Source organism: Hordeum vulgare, chromosome 4H (assembly GCF_904849725.1).
Source record: "Hordeum vulgare subsp. vulgare chromosome 4H, MorexV3_pseudomolecules_assembly, whole genome shotgun sequence".
Taxonomy (NCBI): Eukaryota; Viridiplantae; Streptophyta; class Magnoliopsida; order Poales; family Poaceae; genus Hordeum; species Hordeum vulgare.
In genome coordinates, this window is record NC_058521.1 from 565,402,380 (window position 1) to 565,425,703 (window position 23,324).

Below are 23,324 nucleotides of genomic sequence, written 5' to 3' on the forward strand. Positions count from 1 at the left end.
GCGAACATCAGACATACACGTTTTTTGATGACTACGTGATAGTTTAATGAGTAATGCTTAACGGCTTAGAATTGAGGCGCGAAGACGTTTTGAACGTCACGGAACATATGAGATGTTCCAAGAGCTGAAATTGGGATTTCAGGCTCGTGCCTACGTTCACAGGTATGAGACCTCCGACAAGATTCTTGGCCTGCGAAGTAAGAGAAAAGCTCAATCGTTGAGCATGTGGTCAGATTGTCTGAGTACTACAATCAATTGAATCTAGTGGGAGTAGATCTTACAGATAAGATAGTGATTGACATAGTTCTCCAAATTCACTACCTACTAAGCTTCATGATGAACTATAACATGTCAGGGATAGATATGATGATCCCTGAGTTATTCACGATGTTTGACACCGCGAAAGTAGAAGTCAAGTAGGAGCATCAATTATTGATGGTTAGTGAAACCACTAGTTTCAAGAAGGGCAAGGGCAAGAACGGATACTTCATGAATGGCAAACCAGTTGCTGCTCTAGTAAAGAAACCCAAGGTTGAATCCAAACCCGAGACTAAGTGCTTCTGTTATCAGGGGAACGGTCACTCAAGCGAACTACCCTAGATACTTGGTAGATGAGAAGGCTGGCAAAGTCGACAGTAGTACATTGGATATACATGATATTGATGTGTACCTTACTAGTACTCCTAGTAGCACCGGGGTATTAGATACCGGTTCAGTTGCTAATTGTTAGTAACTCGAAATTATAGCTATGGATTAAACGGATGCTAGCAAGGGTGAGGTGGCGATGTATGTTGGAAGTAATTCCAAGGTTGATGTGATCAACATCGCTCACTCCCTCTATCTTTGGGATTAATGTTAAACCTAAATATTGATTGGTGTTTGCATTGAGCGTGAACATGATTGGATCATGTTTATTGCAATATGATTATTCGTTTAAAGAGAATAATGGTTACTCTGTTTACTTTAATTATACCTTCAATGGTCATGCACCTAATATGAATGGTTTATTAAATCTCGATCATAGTAATACACATGTTCATAATATTGATGCCAAAAGACACAAAGTAGTAATGATAGTACCACTTACTTGTGGCACTGCCGCTTGAGTCATATTGGTATAAAACACATGAAGAAGCTCCATATTGATGGATCTTTGACTCACTCATTTTTGAATGTTTGAGACATGCGAACCATGCCTATTGGTATAAACGCATGAAGAAACTCCATGCAGATGGATTGTTTAGACTCACTTGATTTTGAATCACTTGAGACATGCAAATCATGCCACATGGGAAGATGACTGAAGACCTCGTTTTCAGTAAGATGGAACAAGCAAGTGACTTGTTGGAAATAATACATATATATAGGAAAAACTATGGAGGTATGTGGTCGGGCAGCCGTGAGAAAGTCGTCTCAAATCTGTCCTAAAAGCCCCATATATATAGGAGGAGGGAGGGGGACCTTGCCTAGGGGTCCAAGGGATCCCCAAGGGGTCGGCCGAGCCAAGGGGGGGAGGACCCCCCCCCAAACCGAGTTGGACTTGGTTTGGTGGGAGGAGTCCCCCTCCCTTCCCACTTCTTCCCTCTTTTTTTTTCTTTTCCTTTGATTTTCTTATCTTGGCGCATAGGCTCCCTTGGGGTTGTCCCACCAGCCCACTAAGGGCTGGTGTGTCCCCCAAAAGCCTATGGGCTTCCCCGGAGTGGGTTGCCCCCCTCCGGTGAACTCCCGGAACCCATTCGTCATTCCCGGTACATTCCCGGTAACTCCGAAAACCTTCCGGTAATCAAATGAGGTCATCCTATATATCAATCTTCGTTTCCGGACCATTCCGGAAACCCTCGTGACGTCCGTGATCTCATCCGGGACTCCGAACAACATTCGGTAACCAACCATATAACTCAAATATGCATAAAACAACGTCGAACCTTAAGTGTGCAGACCCTGCGGGTTCGAGAACTATGTAGACATGACCCGAGAGACTCCTCGGTCAATATCCAATAGCGGGACCTGGATGCCCATATTGGATCCTACATATTCTACGAAGATCTTATCGTTTGAACCTCAGTGCCAAGGATTCGTATAATCCCGTATGTCATTCCCTTTGTCCTTCGGTATGTTACTTGCCCGAGATTCGATCGTCAGTATCCGTATACCTATTTCAATCTCGTTTACCGGTAAGTCTCTTTACTCGTTCCGTAATACAAGATCCCGCAACTTACACTAAGTTACATTGCTTGCAAGGCTTGTGTGTGATGTCGTATTACCGAGTGGGCCCCGAGATACCTCTCCGTCACACGGAGTGACAAATCCCAGTCTTGATCCATACTAACTCAACTAACACCTTCGGAGATACCTGTAGAGCATCTTTATAGTCACCCAGTTACGTTGCGACGTTTGATACACACAAAGCATTCCTCCGGTGTCAGTGAGTTATATGATCTCATGGTCATAGGAATAAATACTTGACACGCAGAAAGCAGTAGCAACAAAATGACACGATCAACATGCTACGTCTATTAGTTTGGGTCTAGTCCATCACGTGATTCTCCTAATGACGTGATCCAGTTATCAAGCAACAACACCTTGTTCATAATTAGAAGACACTGACTATCATCGATCAACTGGCTAGCCAACTAGAGGCATGCTAGGGATGGTGTTTTGTCTATGTATCCACACATGTAAATGAGTCTTCATTCAATACAATTATAGCATGGATAATAAACTATTATCTTGATACAGGAATTATAATAATAACTATACATTTATTATTGCCTCTAGGGCATAATTCCAACACTTATCACCATCATCGTCTGTCTTCCTTTTAAAGATCCATCTTTACTCAATAGTCCTATGACCATCAAGTAGTTCTTCCAAAGTCTACACTTTGTTTTCATACATGGATCCTCTCTCGGATTTCATGGCTTCCAGCCATTTGTCGGAATCCGGGCCCACCATTGCTTTCTCCATAACTCGTAGGTTCACTGTTGCTCAACAACATGACCTCCAAGACAGGGTTACCGTACCACTCTGCAGTAGTACGCGACCTTGTCAACCTACGAGGCTTGTAGTAACTTGATCCGGTGCTCGATGATCACCATCATCAGCTTTCACTTCAATTGGTGTAGGCGCCACAGGAACAACTTCCTGCGCCCTGCTACACACTGGTTGAAGTGATGGTTCAATAACCTCATCAAGTTCTACCACCCTCCCACTCAATTCTTTTGAGAGAAACCTTTCCTCGAGAAAGGATCTGTTTCTAGAAACAAACACTTTGCTTTCGGATCTGAGATAGGAGATGTACCCAACTGTTTTGGATATCCTATGAAGATGCATTTATCCGCTTTGGGTTCGAGCTTATCAGACCGAATTTTTTTCACATAAGTGTCAAAGCCCCAAACTTTCAAGAAACGACAGTTTAGATTTCTCTAAACCTCAATCTATACTGTGTCATCTCAAAGGAAATACACGGTGCCCTATTTAAAGTGAATGCGGTTGTCTCTAATGCATAACCCATAAACGATAGTGGTAATTCGATAAGAGACATCATAGCATGCACCATACCAAATAGTGCGTGGCTATGACGTTCAGACACATCATCACACTATGATGTTCCAGGTGGCATGAACTGCGAAACAATTTCCACATTGTCTTAACTGCGTACCAAAGCTCGTAACTTAGATATTCATTTCTATGATCATATCGTAGACAGTTTATCCTCTTGTTACGACGAACTTCACTCCGAAACAGAATTGAACTTTTCAATATTTCAGACTTGTGATTCATTAAGTAAATACTCTTGTGTCTACTCAAATCGTCATTGAAGTAAGAACATAATGATATCCACTGCGTGCCTCAACACCCATTGGACTGCATACATCAAAATGTATCACTTCCAACAAGTTACTATCTTGTTTCATCTCAATGAAAACAAGGCCTTGCTCATGTGGTATGATTTGCATGTCACTAGTGATTCAAAATCAAGTGAGTATAAAGATCCATCAGCATGGAGCCTCTTCATGCAATTTATACCAACATGACTCAAGCGGCAGTGCCACAAGTAAGTGGTACTATCATCATTACCTCGTATCTTTTGGCACCAATATCATGAACATGTGTAACACTACGATCGAGATTCAGTAAACCATTGAAGGTGATTATTCAAGCAAATAGAGTAACCATTATTCTCTTTAAATGAATAATCGTATTGCAATAAACACGATCCAATCATGTTCATGCTTAACGCAAGCACCAAATAACAATTATTTAGGTTTAACACCAATCCCCGATGGTAGAGGGAGCGTGCGACGTTTGATCATATCAACCTTGGAAACACTTCCAACACGTATCGTCACCTCGCTTTTAGCTAGTCTCCGTTTATGCCGTAGCTTTCATTTCGTGTTACTAATCACTTAGCAACCGAACCGGTATCCAATACCCTCGTGCTACTAGGAGTACTAGTAAAGTACACATCAACATCATGTATATCAAATATACTTGTTTCGACTTTTGCCAGCCTTCTTATCTACCAAGTATCTGGAGTTGCTCCGCCTCAGTGACCGTTCCCCTCATAACAGAAGCACTTAGTCCCGGGCTTGGGTTTAATCTGGGGTCTCTTCATCAGTGCAGCAACTGCTTTGCCGTTTCATGAAGTATCCCTTCTAGCCCTTGCCTTTCTCGAAACTTAGTGGTTTTACTAACCATCAACTATTGATGCTCCTTCTTGATTTCTACTTAACCCGAGTGTTCCGCGTGTGCAACTGTTTTGCACCCATTGTATGTGAACGTTGAGTCTATCACACCCGATCATCACGTGGTATCTCGAAACGAAGAACTGTCGCAACGGTGCACAGTCGGGGAGAACACAATTTCGTCTTGAAATTTTAGTGAGAGATCACCTCATAATGCTACCGTCGTTCTAAGCAAGATAAGGTGCTTAAAGGATTAACATCACATGCAATTCATAAGTGACATGATATGGCCATCATCATGTGCTTCTTGATCTCCATCACCAAAGCACCGGCACGATCTTCTTGTCACCGGCGTCACACCATGATCTCCATCATCATGATCTCTATCAACGTGTCGCCATCGGGGTTGTCGTGCTACTCATGCTATTACTACTAAAGCTACGTCCTAGCAATATAGTAAACGCATCTGCAAGCACAAACGTTAGTTTAAAGACAACCCTATGGCTCCTGCCGGCTGCCGTACCATCAACGTGCAAGTCGATATTAACTATTACAACATGATCATCTCATACATCCAATATATCACATCACATCGTTGGCCATATCACATCACAAGCATACCCTGCAAAACACAAGTTAGACGTCCTCTAATTGTTGTTGCATGTTTTTACGTGGTGACCATGGGTATCTAGTAGGATCGCATCTTACTTACGCAAACACCACAACGGAGATATATGAATTGCTATTTAACCTCATCCAAGGACCTCCTCGGTCAAATCTGATTCAACTAAAGTTGGAGAAACCGACACCTGCCAGTCATCTTTGAGCAACGGAGTTACTCGTAGCGATGAAACCAGTCTCTCGTAAGCGTACGAGTAATGTCGGTCCGAGTCACTTCGATCCAACAATACCGCGGAATCAAGAAAAGACTAAGGAGGGCAGCAAGACGCACATCACCGCCCACAAAAACTTTTGTGTTCTACTCGAGATTACATCTACGCATGAACCTAGCTCATGATGCCACTGTTGGGGAACGTCGCATGGGAAACAAAAAATTTCCTACGCGCACAAAGACCTATCATGGTGATGTCCATCTACGAGAGGGGATTTCCGATCTACGTACCCTTCTAGATCGCACAGCAGAAGCGTTAAGCTTGACGAGCCTAGCATGTGCTAGAGAATCTTTATAGTCACCCAGTTACGTTGCGACCTTTGATACACACAAAGCATTCCTCCGGTGTCAGTGAGTTATATGATCTCATGGTCATAGGAACAAATACTTGACACGCAGAAAACAGTAGCAACAAAATGACACGATCAACATGCTACGTCTATTAGTTTGGATCTAGTCCATCACATGATTCTTCTAATGATGTGATCCCGTTATCAAGTGACAACACTTGCATATGGTCAGGAAACCTTGACCATCTTTGATCAACGAGCTAGTCAACTAGAGGCTTACTAGGGACAGTGTTTTGTCTATGTATCCACACATGCAGTGTGTTTCCAATCAATACAATTATAGCATGGATAATAAACGATTATCATGAACAAAGAAATATAATAATAACTAATTTATTATTGCCTCTAGGGCATATTTCCAACAGGATCCATGTATGAAAATAAAGTGTAGACTTCGAAAGAACTACTTGATGGTCGTAAGGCTATTAGATACAGATGGATCTTTAAAAGAAAGACGGACGATGATGGTAAATGTCACCATTAAGAAAGCTCGACTTGTCGCAAAAACCCATCCACAAGATTCACCATTTATCTTGGTGATGATGATGGAAAATATTGAGGAAATATTTTTGAAAACACACACGTTGATTACATTCCTTTTGTTCCAAGTACACTTGTCATAGCAAATAACCAAGGTGGATGGAACCGATACATTGGCCCTCCTATGTCTAAGGCGTTATACGACTTCATATGATTATGTGTATTTCTCCTTTTTTAGTTTTTTTATATTTTGACACATGGACTTCGTTATGGTTGTGTGTATTTCAGTTATGCAGAAGCCGGATGTAATGCTGAGTAATAAAACGTCCTTTATAAAAAAGACATAAAAACCAAGTTGGAAAAGATGGCTCATGTAAATCGAGTTGTTGTATAGTTTTGTGCGGCTTTCAAAAGAAGCTTGAGTAAGTACAATATAACCTCGACATCACATTAGAAGACAAAACCAATACCATTATAATAACTATACTTGTCATAGCAAACAACTAAGTTGGCTAAAAAGACCTAGAGCTAGCACATACGGCCATGCAAAAAGCCATCCAAAAGCTTCTACATTTATCTCGACGAGGATGACGTAAAACAATGAGGAAACATTTCTGAAAATGCATGCATTGATTACATTCATTGTGTTCCATATTTGCATGGGTTGACCATGTCAAGCATGGGTAACGCTTTTCGCTAGGTTCGCCGAGGTAATTCCTCTTGATTATCTTGATGAGCGAGGCCATTCCTTTTGTCATTTCATATGTTTCTTTGGACATAAGTAAGAACCATGCTAGAAAAGCCGACTCATGTAAACGACAGACAAATAGCCTCTCAGGCCAAGACAAGGTAACACCATTGCCAATCACCCATCCATGCCAAGGGGAAAATCAGTTATATCTTGCGGGGTCGAGATATTGTTTGGTTGCATCCTATAATTTCTCTATTTTGGTTCAACTTATCGCTTTTTGCTCAAGACTCGTAAATCAATTATCTGAATGTTTGTCTATAGTTTTGTGAAAAATCATTGTAGTACTACAAGAGCATATTGCAGGAGCTCATACATTTTCTGGCAACAAGGTGATCCCTCGACTTGAACAATACATGCTCTTAGTTCATATACTTTTAAATTTAAACGGACGCAAAAGCTTTGCCTCGTCTCACCAATTAAGTTTACATGACATATCCAATGTTGGGAAAAGGGGGGAAAAGGCTACTCTCATGGTATGATTGACTTCAAATGCATTGTGCCAGACAAAAAACCATCCAGAAGCTTCTCCATTTATCTCGGCAACGATGACGATGACACTAAGGATACATTTCTTAAAACACCAACATTCATTACATTCATTGTGTTCCATATTTGCACGAGTTGATCGTGATAAAATATGGGTAGGGCTTTTTCGTCGAGTTCCCTGAGGCCATTCCTCTTGATTAACTTTATAAATGAGGCCATTCCTTTTAATTTTCCAACTGTTTCTTAGGCAATAAGTAATCAGATGATGCTTTTTTCATTTTAAAATAAATGCATGACAATTTCTGCATAGGGTTACAAATCACCCTGGCCGAGCACTCTAGATGACATGTCACTCGTGAAAAATGTTTTACATGTTCCAAAATAAAAATCATGATGCGACTAAGGTGCAAAAGCAATTTGGCTTTCGTGTGAGCTCGAGCAATTAGTTTTGGTGTGTCCTGAATTTGTAGTCTATTTAGTGCAACTATTTTATTTTTAACAAGGCACATAAAGCGATTAGGTTTGCTCTTAAGTTTTGTTTTATTTTGTAGTTTGTGAAATTCGGTGTAATATAATCTCCCATGACACACTGCAAGATCCTACTAGCTCACAAAAAAGAGCCCATGTATATTTTTAGGGAATTATAAGAGCTAATTGTTGATTGATTTTGAGACAACTCACAACTGGCATGGTTTGTGCAACATTTAAAAAAAAGACTAGATAAGTACAAGATAACCAAAACATCTCAAGATAACGAAATACCATTATAATATATACACTTGTCATAGTAAATAACTAAGGTGGACAAAAGAAATACCATTGTTTTGTGCAACTATTCTTTTTCGCAAGGTACATAAACTATGATATTTGGTTTTGTCTACAAGGTACATAAGTGAAATACCGTTATTTTGTGATCTAAGAGATTTGCTATTAAGTTTATTTTCTTGTAATTTTTGGAAATTCACTGTGATATGACTCCCACACTACACTGCAAGATCCTACTAGATTACAATAAATGATATTTTATTAGAAGAGTTGTTGTATAGTTTTGTGCAGCTTTGAAAAGAAGCTTGAATAAGTATAATATAACCTCAGCATCACACTAGAAGACAAAACCAATACCAATATAATAAGTATACTTGTCATAAGAGGACAACTAAGTTGGCTAAACCGACCTCCAGCTAGCACATTCGGCCGATGCAAAAACCCATTCAAAAGCTTCTCCATTTTTCTAGACAACGATTTTACGTCGAGGAAACAATTTTGAAAACGCCAGCATTAATTACCTTCATTGTATTGCATATTTGCACGAGTTAACCATGACAAGCATGGATAACGCTTTTCGTTAGGTTCGCCGAGGAAATTTCTCTTGATTATCTTCATGAACGAGGCCATTCCTTTTGTTTTTCCAACTGTTTCTTTGATAATAAGTTATTAGTTGATGTTTTTCCCATTTTTAAAAAATAGCACGACAACCTGTACATATGTTTACCCTTCAATCAAATCTTGCACGTGTCGAGCACTCCAGGTCACACATCAATGGCAAAAATGTTGAACATGTTCCAAAATAAAAAGCGGTATGCCAAACGGTGCTAAAGCAATTTGGCTTGCTTGGGCAGTTAGTTTGGGTCAGTGGCGGACCTAGAATCTCACGTTTGGGGTGCCACATTTCTAAGTTAACACTACGTAGTATCAATAAATAGTACGTATAAAAATAGCATCACTTTGATAACCGTATTTAGTGTTAAGTACAAAGAAAATACTAATGCAAAACAAAGTCAAGTTTAATTTAAAAATAATTGAAAACTATTTTAATTTTTTAATTAATTATTAAAAGAAATTCTCATATAGATGCATATACAACCACGAACCAAAGTGTATTTCGCAGCCGATGCATGTTTTTTTTTTTGAAACTGATGCATGGTTTGTTTGTGCGGCAGTTTTGAAAGAAGCCGAGATAAGTAGTACGTACAGTACAAGATAACCTCAGCATCACATGACAAACGCATATACCGATAGAATAAGCACACTTGTCACGGCAAATAAGCAAGGGCGTCCAAACCGACCCCGAGGCTGGCTGGCGCAAACGGCCCGTGCAAACGACGAGCGAAATAGCCCCTCAGGCCAGGACAAGGACGGGAACAAAGAAAGAAAGAAAATTGTTTCACGAGGAGCAAGGATAATTTTATACCACCACCACCAACGCCGCCAATCAGACCCGGCACGGCAGGGGGCGGCGAGCGAGGGATAGATAGATACGCGGGAGACGTGCGGGCGTAGAGGCAGAGAGAGTGGGAGAGAGAGGGAGGGAGGGAGTGAGTCCACCTCAGCTTCAGGTGAGCTGGCCGGTGGCCGCTGGGGCATTTTCTATTTCTGAGGCCTGCCCGGTTTCCAATTCCGACGAGCCAAAACAGACGGAGGGGAAAGCGGGACGGAAGAGAGAGAGAGAGAGGGGGGGAGAAAAAAATGGAGGAATAAAAGGGGAAAGAAATAAAGCGAGAGGAGAATCCCAATTCCCCAAGTAGTACGCACGAGAGGAGAGGGGGAGGGGAGGGAGGGAAGGAGTACAAGAGAGGAGAGAGAGGAGGCGGGGGGCGAGGCGAGGCGAGGAGAGGAGAGGAGAGGGGCAGCGGCAGAGGGCTGCAGCAGGGGCAGAAGCATTAGAAGGGGCAGTTGTAACCAAGTGGCAGCAGTAGATAGAGCCATCTATCTATCTCTCTCTCTACAGGTATAAATCCTTCCTTGCTTCTTCGCTCGCTTCCTTGCTTGCTTGCTCGCTCGCTCGCGCATCTGGTAGGAGGGGGGCAGAAGGGGGGTTGGTGGCGGTGGCGGTGGCGGTTGGGATTTCGAGGGCGGAGCGGCGATGGGGGCGCGCTGATTGGGCCGCCGGCCGCGATCTTTCAGTCGAGGTTTTCTTGGTTGGGCGTGATCTCCCTCCCTCCCTCCCATGAGTTCGATTTGCTGTTAGGTGATGATTCTTCTTTTTTGCCCCCCCCCCCCCCCCCCCTTCCTGCGCGTGTTCTTCCCTTTCTGTTGGATTGGATGGAGCCGCCGTCCGCCGGGATTCGCGTCGCCTGGGCGGGTGGAAGGGAGGTTTGGTTTGGTTTGGTTCTGGGGCGGGACGATTTGGGGGGGGGGGGGGGGGGGGGGGGCGGGCGGCGGATCGAGTGGGTTCTCGCCGGAAGATTCGATTTTTTTTCCGCCTTGTTTTTATTCACGCGCTCTCCTCAGATCTCAAATGCCCCCTGTTCCTGATCCGTTTCTTCTCGCCGATTTCCTCCCTCCCCTGTTGATTCCATTCTTATTGCAGATCGCGGCTAGGAGATCAGCGAGCGCGCTCCCTTTCCGGATCAATCTCGTCCGAGAAGATAGCAGGCCGTACGGGAGCAGCAAGCAAGGGGGGAGGAGGGGAGGCCATGATGCTGGAGGGCAAATCCTGCCTCGTCTCGCGCTCCCTGCCCAGCTACTGCGAGCCGGAGTCCGAGTGGGCGTTCCTCGCCCGCGAGGTCTCCGTCATCAGCGGCGGCAAGCGCCCCGCGCCGGAAGACTTCGGCGCGGAAGACATGGAGGAGGCGGACGGCGGCGGCGGCGGCAGCAGCGGGAAGCGCAGCAAGTCGCCTTCCCCGCAGCCGCACACGCCGGATATCACCGAGAGCCACGGCTCCAGCCGCCACGCCTCCTCAGGCGGCGGAGGTGGGGAGCAGCAAGGCTCTGGGGCCAATCTTATTGGTGAGATTGGTCGCGACCTCTCCATCAACTGCCTCCTCCGGCTCTCCAGGTCGGACTATGGCTCCGTGGCCTTCCTCAACAGGGACTTCAACTCCCTGGTGCGCAACGGGGAGATCTACCGCCTGCGGCGGCAGAATGGCATCGCCGAACATTGGGTCTACTTCTCCTGCAATGTCCTGGAGTGGGACGCCTATGACCCCTACAGAGAGCGCTGGATCCAGGTGCCCAAGATGCCACCGGATGAATGCTTCATGTGCTCCGACAAGGAGTCCCTGGCCGTGGGCACCGAGCTGCTTGTCTTTGGGATGGCACACATTGTGTTCAGATATAGCATCCTGACCAATTCGTGGACAAGGGCTGATCCCATGAACTCTCCTCGGTGCTTGTTCGGATCAACAAGCGTTGGTGAGAAGGCCTATGTCGCTGGAGGCACCGATGCTTCTGGAAAGATACTGAGCTCTGCAGAGATGTATGACTCTGTGACACACACTTGGACACCCCTTCCCAGCATGAATAGGGCTAGGAAGATGTGTTCTGGTGTGTTCTTGGATGGCAAGTTCTATGTGATCGGTGGTGTTACCAACAACAACCAGGTCCTGACATGTGGTGAGGAATATGACTTGAATCGGGGGTCATGGAGGGTTATTGAGAACATGTCTGAGGGCCTCAATGGAGTCACTGGTGCTCCTCCACTCATTGCAGTTGTCAACAATCAGCTCTATGCAGCTGATTACAGTGAGAAGGATGTCAAGAAGTATGACAAGCTGAATAATAAGTGGATCGCTCTTGGGAAGTTGCCCGAACGGTCTGTGTCGATGAATGGATGGGGCCTTGCTTTCCGAGCCTGTGGTGACCGGCTGATTGTCATTGGAGGCCCAAGGACTTCTATTGGTGGCATCATTGAGCTTAATTCATGGGTTCCGGATGAGCAACCGCCGGTGTGGAATTTGGTTGCCACACGGCAATCCGGGAACTTCGTGTATAACTGCGCCGTGATGGGTTGCTGAGTCCACTGAATAAAGATTGGATGCAGTGGATATTTATGAAGGATGATAGTATGCACAAAGGCGGCCTGTTCAATTGCTCCAGCCCTGATTCTTCGTAGCGATTTATGCCTTCTGCCCGGTTTCAGACTTTAACTGGACATCTGCTGAGCGGCAGCACTCATGTAACCCTTGAGTTCTAATACTTCTGTTTTCCTTGCTAATCCATTTCTACATTTGCAATTTGGATCAACAGCTCGTGATTTCAAAGATACGAGACTATGCAAAAACAGTGTTATATTAATAATCTAGAAACAACTTCCAGAATGCCTATCACTGTTGATGATGACCAACCTGTTAAGCAATACTTGATTTATCCAGTTTGGCTGCACCTAGGGCATGTTTATAAATTATGAATGCCGTGCATCATATTCACTGCTATGTCTCTTATTCGTCCAGTTTGCTTCATGATATGCTTTTCTGCATTGTGTTATCAGCTTGTATGTTGGTAATGATATGTTCTTTTCCTGGTCGTGAATTTGTATGATTTATATGCTATTAGATGCATCATATTGTTCTACTTTTAGTTTGTGATGGTTCGACTCGGTGTTTTAGTTCATGTTTCCATGAACTGATGTTTGAGTTGGTCAACTGAGTAGAGTTCAAGTTATTTTGTTTCTGATGGAGTGTCGAAGCAAGAGTAGTTGTCAAAACTGGATCACTTTACTGGTCATTTAGTGAAGTTTCCTGGGAATTATGCTTGTATTGTCAATCCTTCTACCTGTAGTTGTTGCTAGCCTAGAAATAAGTCTCCTCATAGTTTCTTCTTGCTAGCCTATAAGTAACTCTCCTCATAGTTTCTTGGTCATTGAATTATTTCCTAGAGCAATAGGGCAAAAAACTCTAGCTGATTGATTCTGCATGTTCTGTTCTAGCTATTTCAGCAAATTGATATTATCCTCTATTAGCAATGCTGCAATAAGAGAATATATATAGGTTAAAAGGAAACGAGGCATTTGCAACTGTGGTTTTTTAATCTTTTGAGTGGGTTATATCTGTCTGACCGACCATTTGTTTGAACTGTATTTGTGATCATAGTGCATACATTCTTCCTTCTCTTTTGGTCATTTAGATTTGCATACACGCTTCTTTGGAATGGGAGTCGAATGGTGGTGCACTGCAAGTTCAGATGGCGGCCCTTGCGGTATATAAAAGGAGCTTGTGTAATCTGTCGACGTCACCTCTTACAGAGTTACGGACATATATATCTGCTGAAAGAAAGAAACCTTGTAGATCCTGCCATTTGGAGCAAGAACAGGGTTGTGAGCAGAGCAGAGGATTGCTGCACTCTTTTATACATCATCTTGCACAATGTGGCAACCTTTTGTTCTTCTTCCATGAGTGACAGAACATTTTGGTCGTGCTAGAAACTTGTTTCGGAGCACCAACACGTTTGTTTGTTTGTTTAAAATCATCACAGATCTTGTTTGTGTTGTCATGTTTGTTTTCTTACTGCAAGCCCATATTTTGTTGAGACGAAGCAAAGCTGAAATTTTCAGTGGAGCTGCATGCGCTTTGAGGAGTGAATTCGCAGGCACGCGCTGGTGAGGTTTGCTTCCCGCCGTGACGTGTTCCTTGCAAGGCAGAGCAGGCGTGGAGAGGTAGAAGAAGCACACGTGCCGATCGATGGTGAATTGGCATTCTTTCTCTCTGAGCCAGCCACAGTGTGTTCCCATCGACTAGTCATCGGGTCAGGTCACCGAAGCTTTTCGCCCCGTCAGGTCGAGTCCGGTGGCAGCAGCAGCAGCAGTACGAGCCGACGCTACACCTACACCTACGCATACCGCCGTTTTGTTCCCCGGGCAACTTGGCAGGTGACCCAGCCCGACACAACTCTGCCGCCGAGGGAAGACTCGCTGACCCGTCCCTGCAAAAGGGAAAACACACGAGGAGAAAAACGTTCCTCCTCTCCTCTCCTCCAGAGAGAGCACGCACGAGGACGCTTTGCTTTGCTGCCTGGACTGGAAGAAATCATCATCATTCATGATTCATCAGCCTCCGTGCTGCGTTGCGTACTTGCGTGAAGCTTCCTTCCTCTGACCCCCGGAAGGAAGGCTAGCAGCAGCACAGCAGTACTGGTAGCAGCCTACGCCCCTCTCGCTTGGATGGACGGATTCCTCCTTGAGCGTGGTGGTGGAGGTGGAAGCGGAAGCGTACGTCTCGTGCCTCCTTTACAGCGCTGCATCCGCTTGCGTTGCGTCGCGGCGGTACTACCACCACCTTTTTCCCTTCTTTCTTGTGCTGGAGAGCGCGGGGGTCTCCAATAATTTCAGCCGTGGCCGTCGCTGTTGCGCCGTTCCGGGCATCCAGTTCTGTCGTGCGCGCCGCTGCAACCGGCACCAGAGCTGCGTGCGAGAACCATCCACAGCACATGCGCCCGAGAGAGACGATCCAAATGCTAGTACATGGAGTACATCTCATCTGCCTCGGCTGCGCCCAACCACTGTCTTTAGTCCCCTGTCCCGCCCGGTTCAGCCGCCTCTCTCTGGGTGCCACAGCTTCCAAATCCGCCCGCCCCCATTATTTACGCTCCTGCTCGACCTCTCCAGAGCCTGCAAATGCTTGTTGCGTTTGCTCTCCACGTGCGATCCAGTTAGCTAATTAACTGCGACCAGCAAGAAAATAATTAGGCGAGTTAATGATGGTAATACGCTGGCGTCGCGTCCTTCTGGATGATGGATGGAGGAACCGAATAACCACGGCCATTTCGTCCGGTTTACACGCTCGCAAGTGTCATTTGCAGGGAGACGGGGATTGGAGAACATTTCTGGGTGGAGAATATGTACATCTATCCGTCTATCTATGAATCTATCTATCTACCCATCTCGTCTCCATCGAGCATATGAAACCATGCCTCCCACTTTATTTATTCGCGGCCGGTTTAATGCGCGGCGTTAGGCGCCCCCGAATTCTTTCACCCGGATGGCCTCCACTGTTTGCTTGTCCCAAGAGTGATCGGCACGCCAGAGCCAGCCTACGTGCTGTCATTTTCCTCCCTTTTTCCCTCGTGCATGTATGCAGGGGAATCGTCCCCGGCCGCGCGTGAACGGTGAGTGAAATGGTGGCGATCGATGCGTCGACGCAAGTGGGGAGAAGCTTTTCCGCTCCGTCTCTTTCCTTTCTCCGATCGGAACAATGCACATCAGATCTTCCTACCGGCCGGTCTCTTGGCCGTCCCGTCGCCGTCGAGGCTTGGCCGTTCCGTTCCCATGTGGCGACGACGGCGACGGGCCGTAGCTGTACGCGGCGCCGGCGGTGGGCGCTTGGGTTTACGTACGCCTCGTGGCTTCAAACCATTGACGCCGTCTCCACTCCAGGTCAGACTTTACGGCTCTGGTAAGCGCACGCAAAGCTCGCGTTTGACCTGTCCCCGTCCGTTTGCTTGTTGGGCTGGAAGTGAAGTCTCCTCCGGTTTAGTTAGGCCTGCTGTGCTGCTTAACGAATGGTGGGCTTATAAGGCCTTTACTTATCTGTGCGTGCGTGTGTGTGTGTGGAAAGGAGGCCCAGGCCTGTTGGTTTGTTTCTTGTCTGTGTTGCTCAGTTCGGACCTCGAGGAAGATTCAGGAGGAGGGATGGACAGGCTGCAGCTCCCACGCGCAGAAGCCGAGGTCTGTGATTGTCTGTCCTCTCCTCCGCCTTGAATTCCCGAGGAGGCCGGGCCGACAGCAACAACAGTGAGGCAGCAGCAGGAGGACGTCCCCAAAGGCGAGCGAGTTCAGTACCGGTAGCTATCTGCACATGTGTGAGCGCAGCGCAGAGCAGAGCAGAGGAAATTCAGGGGAGCCCCAAGCTACAAGCTAGATTGTACCACCCCCTACTGCATATCGTCCTGGTACTGGTACCAGAGTACTTTCACCCTCCCCTCCATCCATTCCTTCGTGTCACCTTTTGTGTTTTGTCCGTCGTCACCAGGCCCTCCCTCCTCCTAATCTGGCCTGTAAAAATTCGTTTGGATTCAGTCTCTGTCGCTCGGCTTCTCGCTTTGTCTCGACGTACGCGGTAGATGGCCTCGCATCGGAGATTCGGTTCGCCACGCGCGCGCGTCACTCACGGTGGCCTGCCGGCGGGGAATCCGCGGGCGGTGCCAGTGCCGCCGCACAATCAGCGGGGCATCATGCCGCAATCATCCATCCACTGGTGAGGGGCGAGCTCGGTCTCCTCCGCTCGGCCAGGCGGATCGGCGGGTGAATCGTACCGCTGCGTCTGCATGTCCAGTGGCCTTTCGGCACGCTGCAGCGGGCGCGTGGCCGTGTCAGGGCAAGTACTGGCGATGTTGTAAAGGCAAGTACTACCCTCCTCTGTCAGAGGGAGGAAATCAATGGCTCATCCCACTCGCCCGTTTAAATGGGTGACATGGTACATTTGGGTTCCACATCGGGGCAACTTCAAATTTTGAACCTTTTGGCTTTGATGATTTCACACCCGATCATTTATCCTTGTCCCCGGTCGCTCCCATGGGCCCAACCCTAAGACAAAGGCGGCCCGATCTGCACCTCCTGGATGATACCGTCGTCAGTACCGGCGGTGGCGGCCACACCCTGGGTTGTGGCGGCGTATCCCGACGTGTTCCCATTCATGCAGGGGTGGACCGTCTCCGAGGTTGCACATGTGGTGGAGCAAGCAGTGGCGTGTGGTCTTCGGCGGCGAGGTTGCACATGTGGTGGAGCACGCAGTGGCGTGTGGTCTTCGGCAGCGCATGGCGGGAGGCATGGAGGAGCGATAGACTTGACAGGGACAAGCAGAGGTGTGGTGGTATGGAGACGACAGCGTGAGCTAACGGTCAGGCAGGTGAGTGCGTTGTGATCGCTCGACCAAGAAGGAGTTCCCGTGAGAGCAGCGGTACTCTCCCGATCAGGGACGGAGACAGAAAATTGTGATTTGGGGGGGGACCAAAAGCATCAAAACCATAGAATATATTTGTGCAAAAACTCATAGTATATATAATATATTTCTGCAAAGAAATCATATGATATATAAGAAGATACCATTGTAAATATTAGGATTTCTAGATAGTAAATATATGTCTGATGTTCTACAGTAAGAAAAAGTTACATATCTATCAATTTGAATTCGGCTTTATCGAGCATCAGTATCGAAAGCATCATGCCTCGGATCCAAGGATGAACAAAGATCTAAAAGTTGAGTTACTTGAGAAATGGATCAATCATTCAACTCTATCACCTGTTGATCTACTGCAACATTGAACACATCTACTTTGTAATGATGGAGAACTGTGGTGTTGTCATGCTTGTTTTGAGATTTTTTTCACATCAACATACCTAAATTGAAATATATTTGAAAAACATGAATTAGTTGCATGATCTAGAGATTTCAATCCTCTGGCGATCGTCCCTTATCAGCAGCCCCTGGTTCAGCCTACTAATCTGATGATTGGAGCGGTTCGTGTTTCCTATGGACCTCCGCTGCCACCTATCGTCTCCTGGACACGATCCTTCGAAGCGCTCATGGGGGTTTTCAGTTCCATGCATGTCCCCTGTCATCTTCAGATGCCTGCGACCATGCCTATTGTGCTCTCCAAGCGCTCCTGGTCTTTGGCTTTTGATGAAGATCGCGCGGAGCCTAGCATCATATACAAGGACAGCACACCTGCCCCCATTCCCGAGGTAATTCTGTCATCTGACAGCATCTTTGCACCAACAGGGGATCTTTTCTCCTTTGAATCTCCAGCTGTCACGAAGAAGGGGCCCCGCAAGAAGGCCACACTCATTGTGGACTCCTCGGTACGCAGATGCACCAGGGGATCGATCAAGAGGGATGGTTTCAAGCCGGTGCTGCAGGAACTTCCGATGCACGTGCCCAAGAAGAGGAAGCCGAGAGCTAAACCCATGGACGCCGCGGAGGTTCAGGCAGCACCGTCATCAGCTCAGGAGGAGTCTGTCCCACCAGATACTCCAGTTCGAGTGATCCAAGCTGTTGGCCAAAGCCTTGGCATTGCCCCTGAGAAGCTGTCGGAGGATCGACTTATGGAAGATCCTGCTGTTTCCAAGCCCCACCTGCTGATGATTAGACAAATGTCTATGCATCTATGTTCTTCCTGTTGTTCAGTTTGTCATGCTACTGCTTGCTGTGTGTCACAACTATCTGAACTTTGGTTGCGCGGGTTATTATATAACTCCGCTTTTGCTATTTTACATCCTTGCTATGGATAGTCGATCTACAAGAAGCTCGAGTGTTCTTTGCTGGAATGTGCGTGGTTTAAATTCTGATTCTCGACAAAGGGCAGTTCGAAACAAAATAGATGAAAGCTTGGCTACGGTTGTTTGTCTTCACAAAACCAAAATGCAGCATATTGATTTTCGGACAGTTAGAAGTTTTTGCCCCAAAAGATTTGATCAAGTTTCCTATATTCCATCGCGCGGTGCCTTTGGTGGATTGATCACCCTATGGAATTCTTCTGTTTTAACAGGCACCTTGATTGAATCACAGTCTTTTGGTTTAATTGTGTCATTTACCTCAAATCACACCTCTGAAGCTTGGACTCTGGTTAATGTCTATGGTCCTTGTCAGGGTGAGGCTAGGGATCAGTTTGTCAGCTCGCTATACCATCTTAATATCCCTGCAAAATGACAATTGGCTGCTGCTCGACGATTTTAACTTTATCCGCTCACCTTCTAATAGAAATTTCCCTGGTGCTGATGTGAATGACATGTTCATCTTTAATGAGATCATTGGCCATCTGGGTCTTTTAGAATTGCCCCTCAAAGGAAGGTCTTTCACTTGGTCCAATATGGAAGTCTCACCCCTTCTGGAGCAATTGGATTGGTTCTTCACTTCTGCCAATTGGATATCATCTTACTGTTGGAAATATGCCCTAGAGGCAATGATAAATAGTTATTATTATATTTCCTGTTTAAAGATAATTGTTTATTATCCATGCTATAATTGTATTGAATGAAAACATAGATACATGTGTGGATACATAGACAAAACAATGTCCCTAGCAAGCCTCTAGTTGGCTGGCCAGTTGATCAATGATAGTCAAGGTTTTCTGACTATATGCAAGTGTTGTCACTTGATAACTCGATCACATCATTAGGATAATCATGTGATGGACTAGACCCAAACTATGAACGTAGCATATTGATCGTGTCGTTTTATTGCTATTGTTTTCTACGTGGCAAGTATTTGTTCCTATGACCATGAAATCATATAACTCCCTGGCACCGGAGGAATACCTTGTGTGGATCAAACGTCGCAACGTAACTGGGTGACTATAAAGGTGCTCTACAAGTATCTCCCAAGGTGTCTGTTGAGTTTGTATGGATCAACAGTGGGATTTGTCACTCCGTGTGACGGAGAGGTATCTCCGGGCCCACTCGGTAATACAACATCACACACAAGCCTTGCAAGCAATGTGACTAAGTGTAAGTCACGGGATCTTGTATTACGGAACGAGTAAAGAGACTTGCCGGTAACGAGATTTAAATAGGTATGCAGATACCGACGATCGAATCTCGGGCAAGTAACATACCGAAGGACAAAGGGAATCAAATACGGGATTATATGAATCCTTGACACAGAGGTTCAACCGATAAGATCTTCGGAGAATATGTAGGATTCAATATGGGCATCCAGGTCCCGCTATTGGACATTGAACGAGGAGTGCCTCGGGGCATGTCTACATAGTTCTCAAACCCACGGGGTCCGCACACTTAAGGTTTGATGATGTTTTAGTATATTTGAGTTATATGTGTGGTTACCGAATGTTGTTCGGAGTCCCGGATCAGATCACACGCATCATGAGGATTTCCGGAATGGTCCGGAAACGAAGATTGATATATAGGATGGTTTCATTTGGTTACCGGAAAGTTTCGGGCAATTCTGGTAGTGTACCGGGAGTGACGAATGGGTTCCGGGAGTTCACCGGGAGGGGCCCACCCACCCGGGAGTGAGCCCAAGTCCCTAGGGTGGCGCCACAAGTCCTTGGTGGGCTGGTGGAGTCAGCCCAAGGAGCCCATGGCGCCACATAAAGAAAATACCAAAAGAAAAGGAAAAGAAAAAGAAAAAGGAAAGAGGGAGGTGGGAAGGAAGAGGAGGACTCCTCCTTGCCAAACCGAATTGGAGGAGGAGTCCTCCTCCTCCCTGGTGGTCGGCGCATCCTTGAGGCCTTGTGCCTCAAGGCTAGCCCCTCCCCCTCCCTCCTATATATAGTGGTGGTTTAGGGCTTTTTGAGACACAATTTTGCCACGTGCAACTGTAGCCTAAACCACATAGTTTCACCTCTAGATCGGATTTCTACGGAGCTCGGGCGGAGCCCTGCAGGAGTAGATCATCACCACCACCCGAGCGCTCATCTACTTCTCCGTCTTGTTTGCTGGACCAAGAAGGCCGAGCTCATCATCGAGTTGTACGTGTGCTGAACACGGAGGTGCCATCCGTTCGGCGCTAGATCGGAACGGATCGTGGGACGAATCACGAGACGGTTCGTGGGACGGTTCGAGGGACGTGAAGACGTTCCACAACATCAACCGCGTTTCTTAACGCTTCCTGCTGTGCGATCTACAAGGGTATGTAGATCCAAATCTCCACTCATAGATGGACATCACCATGATAGGTCTTCGTGTGCGTAGGAAATTTTTTGTTTCCCATGCAACGTTCCCAACAGTGGCATCATGAGCTTGGTTCATGCGTAGATGTTATCTCGAGTAGAACACAAAATGTTTTCTGGACGGTGATGTTCGATTTGCTGCCCTCCTTAGTCTTTTCTCGATTCGGCGGTATTGTTGGATTGAAGCGGCCCGGACCGACATAACTCGTACGCTTACGAGAGACTGGTTTCATCGATTGACATGCAACCTCGTTGCATAAAGATGACGGGCGGGTGTCGGTTTCTTCAACTTTAGTTGAACTGGTTTTGACCGAGGCGGTCCTTGGAGAGGTTAAATAGCAATTTGCACATCTCTGTTGTGGGTTTTGCGTAAGTAAGATACGATCATACTAGTTACCCATAGCAGCCACGTAAAACATGCAACGACAAATTAGTGGACGTCTAACTTGTTTTTGCAGGGTATGCTTGTGATATGATATGGCCAATGACGTGATGTGATATGTTGGATGTATGAGATGGTCATGTTGTAATAGTTAATATCGACTTGCACGTCTTTGCTACAGCAACCGGCAGGAGCCATAGGGTTGTCTTTAAACTAACGTTTGTGTTTGCAGATGCGTTCACTATATTGCTAGGTCGTAGCTTTAGTAGTAATAGCATAGATAACACGACAACCTCGATGGCGACACGTTGATGGAGATCATGATGATAGAGATCATGGTATGGCGTCGGTGATAAGAAGATCGTGCCGGTGCTTGGGTGATGGAGATCAATAAGCACAAGATGATGGCCATATCATGTCACTTATGAATTGCATGTGATGTTAATCCTTTTATGCACCTTATTTTGCTTAGAACGACGGTAGCATTATAAGGTGATCTCTCACTAAAATTTCAAGACGAAATTGTGTTCTCTCCGACTGTGCACTGTTGCTACAGTTCATCGTTTCGAGACACCACGTGATGATCGGGTGTGATAGACTCAACGTTCACATACAATGGGTGCAAAACAGTTACACGCGCAGAACACTCGGGTTAAGCTTGACGAGCCTAGCATGTGCAGACATGGCCTGAGAACACATGATACCGAAAGGTCGAGCATGAATCGTATAGTTGATATGATTAGCATAGATATGCTTACCTCTGAAACTATTCTCAACTCACGTGATGATCGGACTTGAGTTAGTGAATTTGGATCATGTACCACTCAAATGACTAGAGAGATGTACTTTTTGAGTGGGAGTTTAGTAAGTAATTTGATTAGTTAAACTCTAATTATCTTGAACATAGTCTAAGTCCACTTTGAAATATTTGTGTTGTAGATCAATGGCTCACGCGAAAGTCACCCTGAATTTTAATACGTTCCTAGAGAAAGTAAGTTGAAAGGTGATGGAAGTAACTTTGTAGACTGGGCTCGTAATCTTAAGTTGCTCCCGCAAGCTGGGAAGAAGGATTATATCCTTAATGCTGCGCTAGGAGATGAACCACCCGCTACGGCTGACCAAGATGTTAAGAACGCTTGGTTAACACGTAAGGAGGACTACTCAGTAGTTCAATGTGCATTCTTGTATGGCTTAGAGCCAGGACTTCAACGTCGCTTTGAGCGTCATGGAGCATTTGAGATGTTTGAGGAGTTGAAGTTTATCTTTCAGAAGAACGCCCGGATCGAGAGGTATGAGACCTCTGATAAATTCTATGCTTGCAAGATAGAGGAGATTTTGTCTGTGAGTGAACATGTGCTCAAAATGTCTGGGGTACTCAAACCGTCTAGCTGAGATGGGGATTGAACTCCCCCAAGAGGCTATCACTGACAGAATTCTTTATTCACTGCCACCAAGCTACAAGAGCTTTGTGTTGAACTATAACATGCAAGGGATGAACAAGTCACCCAACGAGTTATTCGCGATGCTGAAAGTCGCAGAGTCAGAACTCCGAAAAGAGCAACAAGTGTTGATGGTCAATAGGACCACTAGTTTCAAGAGAAAGGACAAAGGCAAGAAGGGTAACTCCAAGAAGAGCGGCAAGGCCATTGCCAATCCGACGAAGAAACCCAAGGCTGGACCTAAGCCTGAAACAGAGTGTTATTATTGCAAGGGACTGGGTCACTGGAAGCGCAACTGCCCCAAGTATCTGGCTAATAAGAAGGCGGCCAAGGAAAAATCACGTATATTCGATATACATGTTACTGATGTGTACTTAACCAACTCTCGTAGTAGTGCGTGGGTATTCGATACCGGTTCTGTTGCTCATATTTGCAACTTGAAACAGGAACTGCGGAATAAACGAAGGCTGGCGAAACATGAAGTGATGATGCGCGTGGGAAATGGTTCCAAGGTT

General features: G+C 45.9%; 1 protein-coding gene across 2 annotated transcripts; it reads left to right on the forward strand.

The window, feature by feature from the left end:
• The first annotated feature begins 10,054 nt into the window (after positions 1–10,054).
• On the forward strand, positions 10,055–12,686 carry LOC123449568 (F-box/kelch-repeat protein At1g74510-like). 2 transcript variants are annotated; one of them, XM_045126836.1, is made up of 2 exons: positions 10,055–10,375; positions 10,958–12,686. In XM_045126836.1, the coding sequence occupies exon 2, from the start codon at positions 11,064–11,066 to the stop codon at positions 12,381–12,383; it is 1,320 nt and encodes a 439-aa protein (XP_044982771.1). In that variant the 5' UTR covers positions 10,055–10,375; positions 10,958–11,063; the 3' UTR covers positions 12,384–12,686. The 2 variants fall into 2 exon arrangements, with proteins under 2 accessions (XP_044982771.1, XP_044982772.1); XM_045126837.1 differs by having other exon boundaries at positions 10,205–10,615.
• The last annotated feature ends 10,638 nt before the right edge of the window (positions 12,687–23,324 follow it).